A 13,094-nucleotide genomic window follows, 5' to 3' on the forward strand; every position below is an offset into this window, starting at 1 on the left:
GATGAAGACCAGTCTGGGCAGCATAGGAGACATTTTTCTTTCTTTTTAGGGTTGTGTGTGTGCACACGTTTGTGTGTGCCAGTGATGTGTGTGCATGTGTAGGTATACATGCATACACATAGAGAGGCCATACATAGCAAGATATCTGGGGTGTCTTCCTCTATGGCTCTCCACATCACTGTCTTGAGACAGGGTCTCTCACTGAACTGGAAGCTCCATGTTTCGGGTGGGCTGGCTAGCCAGTGGACTCCTGAGATCTACCTGTTCCTTCCCTGCATGCTAAGATTACTGGCAGGTGCAGTCATGCCTGACTTTTACGTGCTGCTGGGTATTCTAACTCAGGTCCTTGTGCTTATAGAACAAGTGCTCTTACCCATTGAGTATCTCCTCAGCCCCTGAACTGTCTTTTAAAAGAAAAATAATACTTAAAATTTTTATTTATTTATTTTTTGTTGTCATTTTTTGAGTTTTTAATTTTTTTGAGAAAGGGTCTCACTAAGGAACACTATCTAGCCTGGAATTCCCTATGTAGACCAGGCTGGTCTCACAAAGATCTGCCTGCTTCTGCCTCCTAAGTGCTAGGTTTAAAAGTATGTATCACCATGCTGGGTGTGGTGGCTCACGCCTTTAATCCTAGCACTTGGAAGGCAGAGGCAGGTGGATCTCTGTGAGTTCAAGGCCAGCCTGGTCTATATAGTGAGTTCCAGGACAGCTGGGGCTACAGGGAGACCCTGTCTCAAAAAAAAAAAAAAAAAAAAAAAAAAAGTAGATATGATCATGCCTAGCCTTATTTTTATTTTTAATTATATGTATGTGTGTGTGGGGGGGGGTATGTACACATGTGTGTTTGGAGATCAGAAGAAGGCACTGGATCCCCTGAAGCTGAAGTTAATAGGCAGTCATGAGCCTTATGGTATGTATGTTGTGAATCGAACTTGGGGCCTTGTGCTTTTAATCATGGAACCAACTTTCCAGCCCTGAAAAATTACACTATTGATTTTCATTATTTGTTTATTTTTTAAGAAAGTGTCTCATTATATTGCTCAGACTGACATCAAACTTATTATCCTCTTGCCTCAGCCTCTGGAGTAGGGAGAATTTTAAGTATACACCACTGTGCCTAACAATACTATTGATGTTTTAAAACTTCCTGGATAACAAATGAAAATCGAAAAGTGGGCTGGAGAGATGGTTCAGTAGTTAAGAGCACTGGCAGAAGACCTGGGTTTGAATCTCAGTACCCACAAGGCAGCTAACAATGGTTCAGAACTCCAGTTCCAGGGGATTCGATGCCCTCTTCTGTCGTTTGTGGGCATTTCATGACACAGGTGCACTTAATACATGCAGGTATAACATTCATACACATAAAAATTAAAGAGAAAGGGACAAGAAGGAACAGTGAACAGCGGTGAGATAATTGTTGGCAGAAACAGAAGGGAGCAGATAATATACTGGATATAGAAAGCAGCAGAGCTCCCCTGGAGGCAGCTACTTAGAATCCCTTTTCTGGATGTTCAAAAGTATCACAGAGATTAACATATACTTCTTTATTGGTCTTTTTTGAGAGGGTCTCTCTATTAGCCCCAGTTGAAATTAACATGTACTTATGCCACATATGCCAGTACAGGCCTGTAATCCCAAGACTTTGGGTCAGGTAAGAGTTGAAGCAGGAGGATTGTTCTGAATCTGAGGCTAGGTCAATATAGTGAGATCCAGATCAGCCAGAGTAACATAGAAAAAGAAAGGAGGGGGGGGTGCTCCTGGATGACAAGTTAAAAGCAAGTTAAAAGCACTTGCTGCTCTTGCAAAGGGCTCAGGGTTTGGTTCCTAGCACACATATGGAACCTAACAACTGTCTGTAACTCCAGTCCCAGGGAATGTGATATCCTCTTCTGGCCTCTGTGGGCAGTGCATGCACACAGTACACTTACATGCAGGTAAAATGCTCATATACAAAAAATAAAAGAAGAAACATACTTGCCTATTTTCTTAAAATTATGACAATCTGTTTACTTTTTTTGAATTGGGAAATGAATCTAGGGCTTCATATATGCTAGGCAAGTACTTTACTACTGAATTATAACCTAGTCCCCTCTCCTATTTTAACTTTAAAAAAATTATTTTTATTTTATGTGTATTGACTACATATATGTAAGTGTGCTTGTATCATGCAGTGCCCGTGGAGGACAGAAGAGGGCATCAGATTCCCTGGAACTGGAATTAGGAACAGTTGTTAGCTGCCATGTATATGTTGGGATTTGAACCCAGGTCTTCTGCAAGGGCAGCCAGTGCTCTTAACAACTGAGCCATCTCTCCAGCACTTTTATTTTTTATTTTTGGTTTTGAGACAAGGTATCGTATAGCCCAGGCTCACCTCCGAATTCACTATGTAGCTGACACAATGCCTAATCTTCCTATCTTTACCTCTCAAGTGCTGGGGTTACAAATATATGTTACCATACCTAGCCTTATTTTTACAAATTTTGAGATAAGGTTTTGCTAAGATTCTCAGGCTGGCCTTAGACTTGTGATCTTCCTGCCTCAGCTTCTAAGTGTCTGGGATTATAGGCCTGCAGCACCAGACCTAACTTGTTTGCTATTTCTTACTGTTTTATGAGAAATGATCTTATTTACAAACTAGACCATCAGATATTCAAGGAGAATTGGCTATTTTTTTCTCATAGATTCTTTTATTATAATGGATATCTTCCTCACTTGCTCTCCACTATTTATTTATTTATGTCTTTTTGAGACAGGGTCTTAAGTGATTTTTCCACCTCAGCCTCTGAAGAGCTGGGATTATAGGCATGTTAGTACTTAACAAGGGGGTCATAGGGCTTAATTATTATAGGACCTCAATGAACTCAATCACAGTCTCAGCCATTTAAGGGTCTTTTAAAGATAACCTGATTTTGGGGGCTGGAGAGATGGCTCAGTGGTTAAGAGCACCGACTGCTCTTGCAGAGGACCCGGGTTTGATTCCCAGCATTCACATGGCGGCTACGAACCATCCTTAACTCCAGTTCCAGGGAAATATGAAGCCCTCTTTTGACCTCCTCAGCACTGCACGACACGGGTGCACTCACATACATGCAGGCAATACACTCATACACACAAAATAAAAATAATAAATATTTAAAGATAACCTGATTTTTTATTTTTTTTTATTTTTATTATTTTTTGTCTTTTTAAGACAGGGTCTCCCTGTAGCCCCAGCTGTCCTGGAACTCACTATGTAGACCAGGCTAGCCTTAAACTCAGAGAGATCCGCCTGCCTCTGCCTCCCAAGTGCTGGGACTATAGGCGTGTGCCACCACGCCCAGCTAAAATAATCTGATTTTTATTTATTTATTTATTCATTATTTATTTATTTTGGTCTTTTTGAGACAGGGTCTCCCTGTAGCACCAGCTGGCCTCGAACTCACTATGTAGACCAGCCTGGCCTCGAACCCAGAGATCTGCCTGCCTCTGCCTCCCACGTGCTTGGACTACAGGCGTGGGCCATCACGCCCGGCTTTATATATTCATTCATTCATTCATTCATTCATTCATTCATTTATTTATTTATTTATTTTTGAGGCAGGGCCTTACTAGGTAGTTTTGGCTGGCCTGGAAGTCACTATGTAGACCAGGCTGACCTCAAACTCACAGACATCTGCCTACCTCTGCCTCTGAATGCTGGGATTAAAGGCATGTACCACACTCCTGGCTAACCTGATTGAATTTTAATAGATAATTTTTGTTTTAGAAAAGTCAAAGAAGAATGTTCTTTCCTGTGCAGGGAGAAGAACATGACACTTCTGAGCCTGCTGCAAGCAGCAGTCTAAAGGTGTTTCAGTCAAAGGCTTCATTCTGTGGGAAGACAAAACCCTGTGGATGCTGCTAGAGCCAATGAGGTGGGAGCAGCTGGAGCCAACTACAGGTCCAGCACCATGGTGTGCAGAGTGGCCAGAGAAGGTCTGGGCGGTGCCCAGTTCTGCAGGCTGATGTGCTTTCCTGCCCTGGGGTGAACGTGCCCGTGGACTGGTAGTGTATTGGCTCCCACCCTGCCTCCGACAGCTAGGAGCCAGGGTTGAGTGTCTGCCTTCCGCTAGCTTCCATACAGGTGTTGGGGGTTCTGTGCATACCCCATTGTTCCACATGCCCCTCCCCGCCCCCCAGCTGGGTGGCAGTGTGAATGGGCTGTGGCTATATTTAGAGTGAAACTCCTGGGGCTACCACAAAGGAGTGACTGCATCTTCAGGAGGGTGGGAGGGCGGGAAGGGGACAGGGGAGTGAAGCTATTTTCAGAACACATGTCATTGCTGGCTACATAGCAAGACTGTGGCCATAATGTAGAGGGAAACAATAGCTGTGGCCAAAGGAAGAGCCTGTTATGTTTCAGGTGGGATGTTTGCAACTGCTCAGGAAACCTGACCCTGCCCAACAGCAGCACAAATCACAGCAGAGCCTCTTGGAGGCGGAAGATTCACAGGGCAAGGGCCAATATGAGGTGCCAATAGGCCACGCCTCATGCGTGGAGGAGGATTTTCAGTGACTGCTTGGCCTTAGAGGAGTGGTGAGGAATAAAACACTTCTGACCAACTGCTCAGATAAACCATGTACCTCACTAAGGTCTCTGGACATCTCCCAAGAATGGCAATGGAAACGAAAAGAGCTCAGGTGGAAGCAGAAAGGTGGACTGAACCAACAGTAGAAAGCACTGTCTTAGGTAACAAGGCATAGTCAGGGCTGAGTCAGAAAGTGGTAAAAGCCCTGGTGGGTGGACTTGGCACCCCCACATCTAGGGGCCTGCCTGGGCTGCAGCTCCAGCTGCTCAGACCTGGAGAGTTCCCCACACCCCTTTTTTGACCTCCAGTCGGCCCTACTTACCAGCCTCTGTGCAGTGCCGGAAGCAGGGAGGGTCAGGCTGCAGAAGGAGGCCAGGACTCAACTCCCCCATCTCCACAGATGAGCTGAAGCCCAAGGGTCTATGTGGGAGCAGGGGAAGTGGAGGTGTGGCTATAGCCCCAGATCTCACTTGGACTTTATAGCCATCCTGGGGGTTAGGGGGATTTTTGTTCAACCCCATCTTCATATCCCCTTCCCCAAACATGTGTGGTTCCTGTTTTGCTGCATCTGTAAAAGGTGCTGGGAGCTGGGGACCTGCCTTACACCTCTCAGTTAACACCCTAGAGACTGATGGAGTTCAGAGCAGTGTAATTTACAGCCCATCTCTCCGATGCTCCTTTCTTCCTCATTGTATTAGTGTGACTCAGGTACCTGCCAACAATAATGGCCTCTCTAGCTAGGAGACTTTCCCCTGCTCCCAGGACAATTTATACCTTTTCCTTGGGATTTTCTCCCTTAAATTAAACAAAAAGAGGAAAAATAGAGAAGGTTAACACGGGTTTGGAGCACTGAAGCCCCGTGGTTCTGGGCAGGAAGCCAATGGCCTGAGGGCACACACATGTGTGTGCTCTCCCAGAAGGGCCTTCACCGGCCCTGTTTTACAGCCACCTCGGCACAGACTCCAGGGTTCACGCATATGGCCAGACAGATGTGTCTGGCTTACGTTCAAGGCTGGAAAATGAAGAATTATGGAAGTGAAGGGCCCCGGGCATTAAAGAGAGGGGGAGGAAAGGGGGGAATTTTTCCTCTGCTGAGAAATCCTCCTGTGGCTATGAGGCTGCAAGAAGGAGGCTGACAGGAGGCAGGGCCGCCAGCAGTGGTACATGTGGGGCCTGTTCTTAAAGGGCCCACAGCAGCCCATGCTTGGTGCAGACCCTTGGTAGACCTTTGAGGAAAGGCCCTGAGAAACCTCCTCTGAAAGAACTGATAGGGAGAAGAGATGTGTGGGATAGTTAGCCAGTGGAAGTTAGGTTTCAGATTAGGCCTCCAATTATTGGGAATGCTTATTGCTTGCATGGTCAACCTCGATAGGGTATTCTGGCTAGAGCTGTATAGTACGTGTTCCCACAGCATCTCCCTCTCCTCTCAGTAGGGTCTCACTGTGTAGCCTAAGCCTCAAATTCATTGTACAGTCCAGCTCTGGCCTTGAACTTGTAATAGCCTTGTAAACTTCTAAGAGTCAGGATTTCAGATGGTATGTTACTACCCTGGCCTGCACTTGACTCAGAAATTTTTTTTCCCATTTATTTATTGTGTATTGTGGGTGAGGGTGGAGGCACAGATGTGTCACAGTACATGTGTGGAGGTGAGAGGAAAACTCAACGGAATCAGTATTCTCCTTCTACTATGCTGGTCCTGGGGATTGAACTCAGATTATCATACTTGGTGGCAAATGTCTTAACCTGCTGAGCCATCACAGCTCTGTACTTGATCTTTCTTAATGCTGGGTGTAACGCCCTCTTCTGACCTCCTTGGGCACTGTATGACACAGGTATACTTACATGTATGCAAACAATACATTCATACACATAAAAATAATACATAAAATATTTAAAAAACAAAACTAAACAGCTTCTCCACTGCATTGGTAAACTTGAAAAATGTCATTCCCCTCCCCCGACTTCTGTGCTCCCCAGCAATCAGCAGAATCAATGCTCAATACTACATCTTAAAATGAGCTGAGAACATGGTCTCTGATTCCTAGGAGTTCACTATTTGTTGCAGGGTATGGAGGGAGCCCGGAAGTAACTGTAATATGAGATATGATAGCAGTCCCACAAGTGAAGTATAAATCAACCCTGTAGGAATGAATCCCTGAGCAGAGAGACAAATTCCTCCTGGGGGAAATCAGGGAAGGCTTCATTGGGGAGATGGAGTTTCATTGGAAATGCAAGTAGAAAAAGGCTATTCTGGATTAAGGGACAGATTCAACAAAGGTCCAAGAATGGAAAGGGCAGAGTGGGCCAGTAAGCAGAAAGGACAGTTAATGTCACTCTTTAGGCAAGAGGATCTTAATACCTGACAGGCATTTTATACATACTGTTGTTCATTCCGAGGGTGGCACAGCAACTCTGAGGTAGGTGTTGTACCAAATTCATTTTATAAATGCAGAACAGGCTCAGAGAAGTTAATCACTTTGCCCAGTGTCCAATAGTTAATAATGGTTCATAAGGAGTATGGTAATGGGAAAAGAGGTTCAAAAAGACACACTAAGAGCAGATCAGGAAGCCTACAATGCCATGACAAAGAGTCAAAGTTAAGCAAAGGCACTGATGACTTCTGGGAAGGGGAATGGCTCTTTGGTAAAGAATGATGCTCTCCTGGCATAGTATCACACAGGAGCTACCACAGGAGCGTGGTAACCAGACTGAGTATTACACAACTCCAGAAGGGGCCATTCACAGATTAGAAAGTCAACAGCAGCCCTGGAACTATGCAAAGCAGGGGCCTGGATTGCTATGGTTCACAGGTCCTGGAACTAGGACAGCAGTGGCACTGAGGCCTAGGAGGAGAGGAGGGGTGAATAAACTGAAAGGATCTGATAAGAAACTGGAAAGCAGGAGTAAAAGGTCTGTGCAGAATTTAAGATAATACCCTTCTTTGTTACCATATTTGAACAAAGTATCTGTTAAATACAAACTCAGCCTGCTAGACTACAAAGTAATAAAAAGGATAGAGGAAATTTTAAAAAACAAAAAGCAAAAAGGAAGCCGCTTAGGAAAGTGGTCTGACTAGCAGAGAAGACCAGGATTCATTTATTTGTGCTAAAGGGTAGCTGGAAGAAGGAGACTTAAGGACTTAAAACTATATAGGAGTAAAGAGCTGGGCGTGGTGGCGCCTGCCTGTAGTCCCAGCACTTGGGAGGCAGAGGCAGGCGGATCTCTGTGAGTTCAAGGCCACCCTGGTCTACCTAGTGAGTTCCAGGCCAGCTGGGGCTACAGGGAGACCCTGTCTCAAAAAGAACAAAAAAAAATATATACATATGTAAACTATGGTAGGGATTAAAGTGGGTAGCCTGGCCTTGAACTTGCTTTGTAGCTGAGGATGGCTTTGAACTCCTTATATTCCTGCTTCCACAACTCAAGTGTGGGAATTAGAGGCCCATATCACCATGCCCAGCAGGACTAAGATTTGGTAAAGACAGGTCCTTGCTGATTTCTGGCACAAGTTTCTACCTGGGTTGAGAGTCAAGATACGGAGGTGGTGACTGGAGATGGGATTTTTGGGAAGACTGATGGTGAGAAAGAAAAGGGCAGGAAGAGAAACTTAAGGATGACACTGCTTTTTGGCCACACAGAGGTCTACACTCAGACCCACAGGAGGTTTGAACAGACAGCCACATTACAACAGATAAGCCTGCGTATTACATGCTGGATCCCAGCGGCAGTCAGGACATTGGAAGTCTAAAGGATCAATTCCAACTGTTACTAGGTCAGAGTGATGACATTAATTAGTCTCAGATAAAGGGACCATTTGTGTGCTAAGCACTTTGGTGGCAGTATCTCATGCAAACCTCACAGGAACAGTAAAAGCTAGATACTACTACCACCTCTACTTTACAGATGAAGAAATGGGCTCTGAGAAGTTAAATAATTTGCCTAGTGTCATAAGGCTAGTTAAATGGCTGAACCTGGATTACAGCAGGTTTGCCTGACTTCCTGCACTAAAGCCTATGCTCAAGAGAAGAGTAGCTGAAGAAAGGGCTAAAGACAAACATATCTAGAGAGATCAAGCAGAGTGGCTTAATGCTTCCCTATGCACAGAGTCTATCGGGGGAACAAGACCTGCTTTTCCTCAGGTCTGTTTGTCCTGGGCCCTACATAAGGAGAAGAAAGTGTACAGTACAAGAGGACAGATCTGGGAAAGCCATAGGGAAAAATTTGAAGTGTGGATTCCCAAGAGGGCTGATAATGGGGAAGCCCTTGGGAGGAGATTAGGTAGCTTCTCTCTGGAAAGATGTAGAGAGTACCGTGTCGAGAGGGGGTTCTCCCACTATTTTGGGAATCTAGATAAGTAGCTTGTGGCTATGGCACCCTCATTCCCAAAGAAAGTGTGTATGGTTCAGGAGAACTCTGATACACTTAAATTGCATGAAAGACTGTGTATGTGTGATGATGTTGGTAGAGCCTCACTGGGACAATAATGCTTATCAGATACCGAAGCTTTCTTGACAGGGTCCTGCTTATCCCTACTATTCCCTGTTCATATCCCCTCATGCCCTGTACCCCTCCATGGAAACATCATCCCCATGCCTCACCTGGATCTTTTCCTGGCGACGCTGCTGCTCAGCTATCTTCCTGGCTAAAACCAGCTTCTTGGCCCGAAGTTCCCTGATGTCATCCTCGCCTCCACTGCATTCAGCTTCTGAATCCTCTTCAAAGTCTTCAATCACCACATCCTCCTCCTTAGGGTGAAGGCACAGACAAAGGGAAAGAAGAGACTGTGAGACATGGTACTTAAGGAATCCACCCTTTGCCCCACTCCCACCCCATGCTGACAGGGACCATTCCTTGCCAAGGATTCCCTGATGTGTGCTGACAGGAGCTGTCACTTTTCCCCTCAAATTTGCTCCCTTTTATGTGCTAGGGTTTTTTTTTTTCCTTACAGTCATACCTAAGTCACTCAAGATCACATATGTACACTCCTTGCTCTCCCTTGTACATATTCAGTGTCAAACCTTGGACCTGCCTTCATTTTGAAATTAACAAACAATTCAAGGGGTAAACAACAGAGAAAGTGAAAATGCCCAATTTGAATCTAATTCATACTAATGATCTGATAGGAATCAACTCTGGCAAACATCTGGGAGTTAGGCCAGGAAGTTCCCTTGTCCCAGACAGCACAAGGAGGATGCTGTGTAGCTCTCTAGACCTTGCCCTGATTTCTTTTTAAGACCATAGCCTGGTGGTGTGAGGACTTCTGGGCCCCATTACAAGAGTTCACGTGATATGGCCTTGTTCAGCTGCCTTCCCAGGGCCTAGTCAGGGTAGGAGGTGGCTGACTAGCTTAAGGAGCCTCCTGCCAGGCTGATGGAGCCTTCCCCAGGGATGGCACTTCCTTGCTTGAAGACTCAGTTCTCAGCAGCCACTGCTCCCCGGGTGGTCCTAGCTCCATTCCTCACTCTCTCACTTTTGGCCTTGGTCAGTAGAGAACATACAGCTGCCCAAGAGAGCTTCCTTTGAGGGATAAGGTTAGCAGGGGTACATGGGGGAGTGATTCAACAGAAGATTCCTGGGATTCTTTTTTCTTTTTTTAGTCTTTTGGAGAAAGGGTCTCCTTATAGCCCCAGCTGGCCTAGAACTCGGTATGTAGACCAGGCTGGCCTGGAACTCACAGAGATTTGCCTGCCTCTGCCTCGGAGTGCTGGGATTAATGGCGTACGCCACCACGCCCAGCCTGATTCCTGGGATTATAACAGCATGATAATGATAATAACTACACTGACAGCTAGCATCTACTTGGTGCTTTTTATGGTCTGGGTACCAGGGTATGTATTTTTTTTTATATTTTATTTATTATTTTTATTTTATGTGTACACGTGTATTGCCTACATGTAGGTGAGTGCACCCATGTCATGCAATGCCCGCAGAGGACAGAAGAGGCTGTCAGATCCCCTGGGACTGGAGTTATGGGCAGTTGTTAGCTGCCATGTGGGTGCTGGGATTCGAACCCGGGTCTTCTGCAAGAACAATCAGTTTTCTTAGTTGTTAGCCTTAGCCTTTAAGGGCTGTGCTATACCTCCAGACCCACAATCAGTGTTCTTAACTGCTGAGCCATCTCTCCAGTCCCCAGGGTATGTATTTTTCATACTCATTTAATTCTCACATTGGCCTTCACAATAGCTATTATCATCCCTGCTTTATAAATGAAGAAAAATAAGTTTAGCCTGCTTAGTCACAAAGGTAGTAGGAAGCAGAGCAGAGATTCAAATCCAAGCAAGTCTGACTTCTAAGTCTGCCCTTATCAGACATAGTAAGCAAACTTGCAGGGTTGGGGTCCTGAATTGAGAGAGGAAGCTCAGAACCAACACTTAGAGGATCAGCTTTGTCAGGTCTGAACCTGTTCATACAGACTGCTCTCTCATCTGACTGGGATTCTCTTGGTGGAGAGTAGATAGTAAGTATAGGTAAGGTGATGGGGAAGAGGGTCTAGGGAAGATGGGTGATTTGGCAGCATCCCTAAGAACCTGATACTGTCCTGTTACAAAGAAGGATGCCTGAGGAATCTTCCCACCTCTTCCAATCAGCCTCAGGACTCAGTCTTACAGTTTGGGGAGATAAGAGCTGAGGATGGGATCTGTCACTGTCCTGGGAGGTCTTGAGGGATATGGGGTGCTGTCCACAGCCATCACTCATCTGTCAATCCCTGGCCATGGGAAGGAAGAAGACTTCATATTCACTTCCTGGCTCATATGGTTAACCTGGACAGAAGCAAGTGCAACAGGACACCTGCTGGCCCATGGAGGAAGAGTGCTCTTGCCTGCTCTGACCAGGGATGCACAGTTAGCATGGGCCTGGAGTGAGCAGAACTGAGGTCAAAGGCAGGTCAGAGAAGCTTGTCTGAGGTTTGCTCGGCTCTCATACCAAACGAGGAAGTACAGGGTTATGAAATTACACAGAACAGGGTAAGTCGGGTTTCCCAGGGACCACTAACATGAAGGAACCCAGGAGACTCGTGGGAAAAGGAAGAAGTGGGCAGCCTGGTGTGGGTCACGAACCTTTGGTCAATAAGCCACAGAAGGAGAGTGAGTGTGGCATAGCTGGGTCTGGCATCAGAGAGCTGGGCTACTCTTCTGAGAGGGGAGGAGGACCTCCTTGACTAACTGGGCTTGTGCTGCAAGTTCCACTGTCCAGAGACATCTCTTACAAGCCAGCCTGAAGAGCTGACCTTGCTCACCCTTCCCTGCCTACTTTAGCTTTCTAGTGTGGGTGAGACACAGGACAGAGGCACAGCCACCATGCCCCTGTGCTTCCCAGACAGTGTCCAGGGTTGCTGTGGCACTGTTCTTCCTGCCTGAAGATTGGACACCCCAATGGCTTTGGCAACTCTGCTGTCTCCTCCCATACTTACAGCTCATTCTTTCCCATTATTCCCTGCCCAGGTTTCATCTGGAGAGTCTGGAATCGTGGGCTTAGCTATATCCCTGGAACAACCTCTGTCCTGGAAGCTGAGCCCCGTGTCATCAGGCATGGGGTGGGGTTCTCCAGCTATCCTAATGAAGCTAGGCCAAGGCTGCTTCTCTAAAGACTCTGTTCCAAAGGTGGCCACTTTATCACTGCCTGAGATCCGAAACGACAGCTTCCAGCTGACATCTGGCTTCCTTGGCCTGATGCTGATTTCATCCCTGTACCCCACCCTGCTCCACCAGGCGCTTGAGACTGCTGCAGGCCAAATGACTATGTTGGCCTATGGGTGACCCAGCCTCTGGCTAGAACTGCTTCCGTCCCTTCCCTCCATTCCATGTTTCTTTCTACCCAAGACCCCTGTCTTTAATATTATAGGGTAAAAAGAAGGAAAGAATCAACCTTCAGGCAAAAGCAAGGTATCTGAACACACCCAGACAGAGTTACTCACAGCCAGACACACAGCAAGGAAGCTGACAGTGATGTTAAATGCACACATGCTCCAACACTATCACACAGTCACATTTATTCAGAACCTGCAGACCGCAGGAGAGCTGGTAGCAATGTTCACTTTAATTCACACACAAACTGGGCACATACAGATGCACACCAGTGATCATCCCCTGAAAGACATACATGCACAGCAGGGCAACTGCCAATGAAGTCTGCAGGGGTATAAAGGCAGGGGCACACGCATGGACATGCACACCCCCCCCCCAACACATGAGTCTGGAGTGAAGCATGGGCTACAGGAACAACCAAGGGCAAACAAACAAGAGGAGAATTCCTTAATCACATCAGGATGTGCAGGAGGGAGGGAGTAAGAGAGGGTGGGCTGGAGGGGAGGTGATTTTCCACACGGGGGCCAGCAATGTCAGCTTTTCCGGAGGCTGGAGTTCAGGCCTGTGCTGCGCTGAGCTCTGCACATCTATAAACTTGATCCTTAGCCTGAACCCTAACACCTCTCTCTCTCTCTCTCTCTCTCTCTCTCTCTCTCTCTCTCTCTCTCTCATTGTCTCTATGTGTTTCCTGTTATCCCCCCCCTTACCTAAGCCTCCGGAGCTGAACATCATTAAACTC

General features: G+C 46.4%; 1 protein-coding gene across 4 annotated transcripts in view; it reads right to left on the reverse strand.

Annotated features, from left to right (window-relative positions):
* The window catches only part of Smg6 (SMG6 nonsense mediated mRNA decay factor), a 288,855-nt gene that overhangs the window by 12,522 nt on the left and 263,239 nt on the right, over positions 1 to 13,094 (reverse strand). For 3 of the 4 annotated variants that reach the window (XM_029561452.1, XM_008828802.3, XM_029561453.1), the window contains exon 15: positions 9,149 to 9,295. In XM_029561452.1, coding sequence (XP_029417312.1) covers positions 9,149 to 9,295 — 147 coding nt within the window. Of the gene's footprint in view, positions 1 to 4,872; positions 4,971 to 9,148; positions 9,296 to 13,094 lie in introns of all 4 variants that reach the window. The other variant, XM_017797075.2, reaches the window with a different exon arrangement.

This window comes from Nannospalax galili, unplaced genomic scaffold (assembly GCF_000622305.1).
Source record: "Nannospalax galili isolate Female #2095 unplaced genomic scaffold, S.galili_v1.0 scaffold212, whole genome shotgun sequence".
Taxonomy (NCBI): Eukaryota; Metazoa; Chordata; class Mammalia; order Rodentia; family Spalacidae; genus Nannospalax; species Nannospalax galili.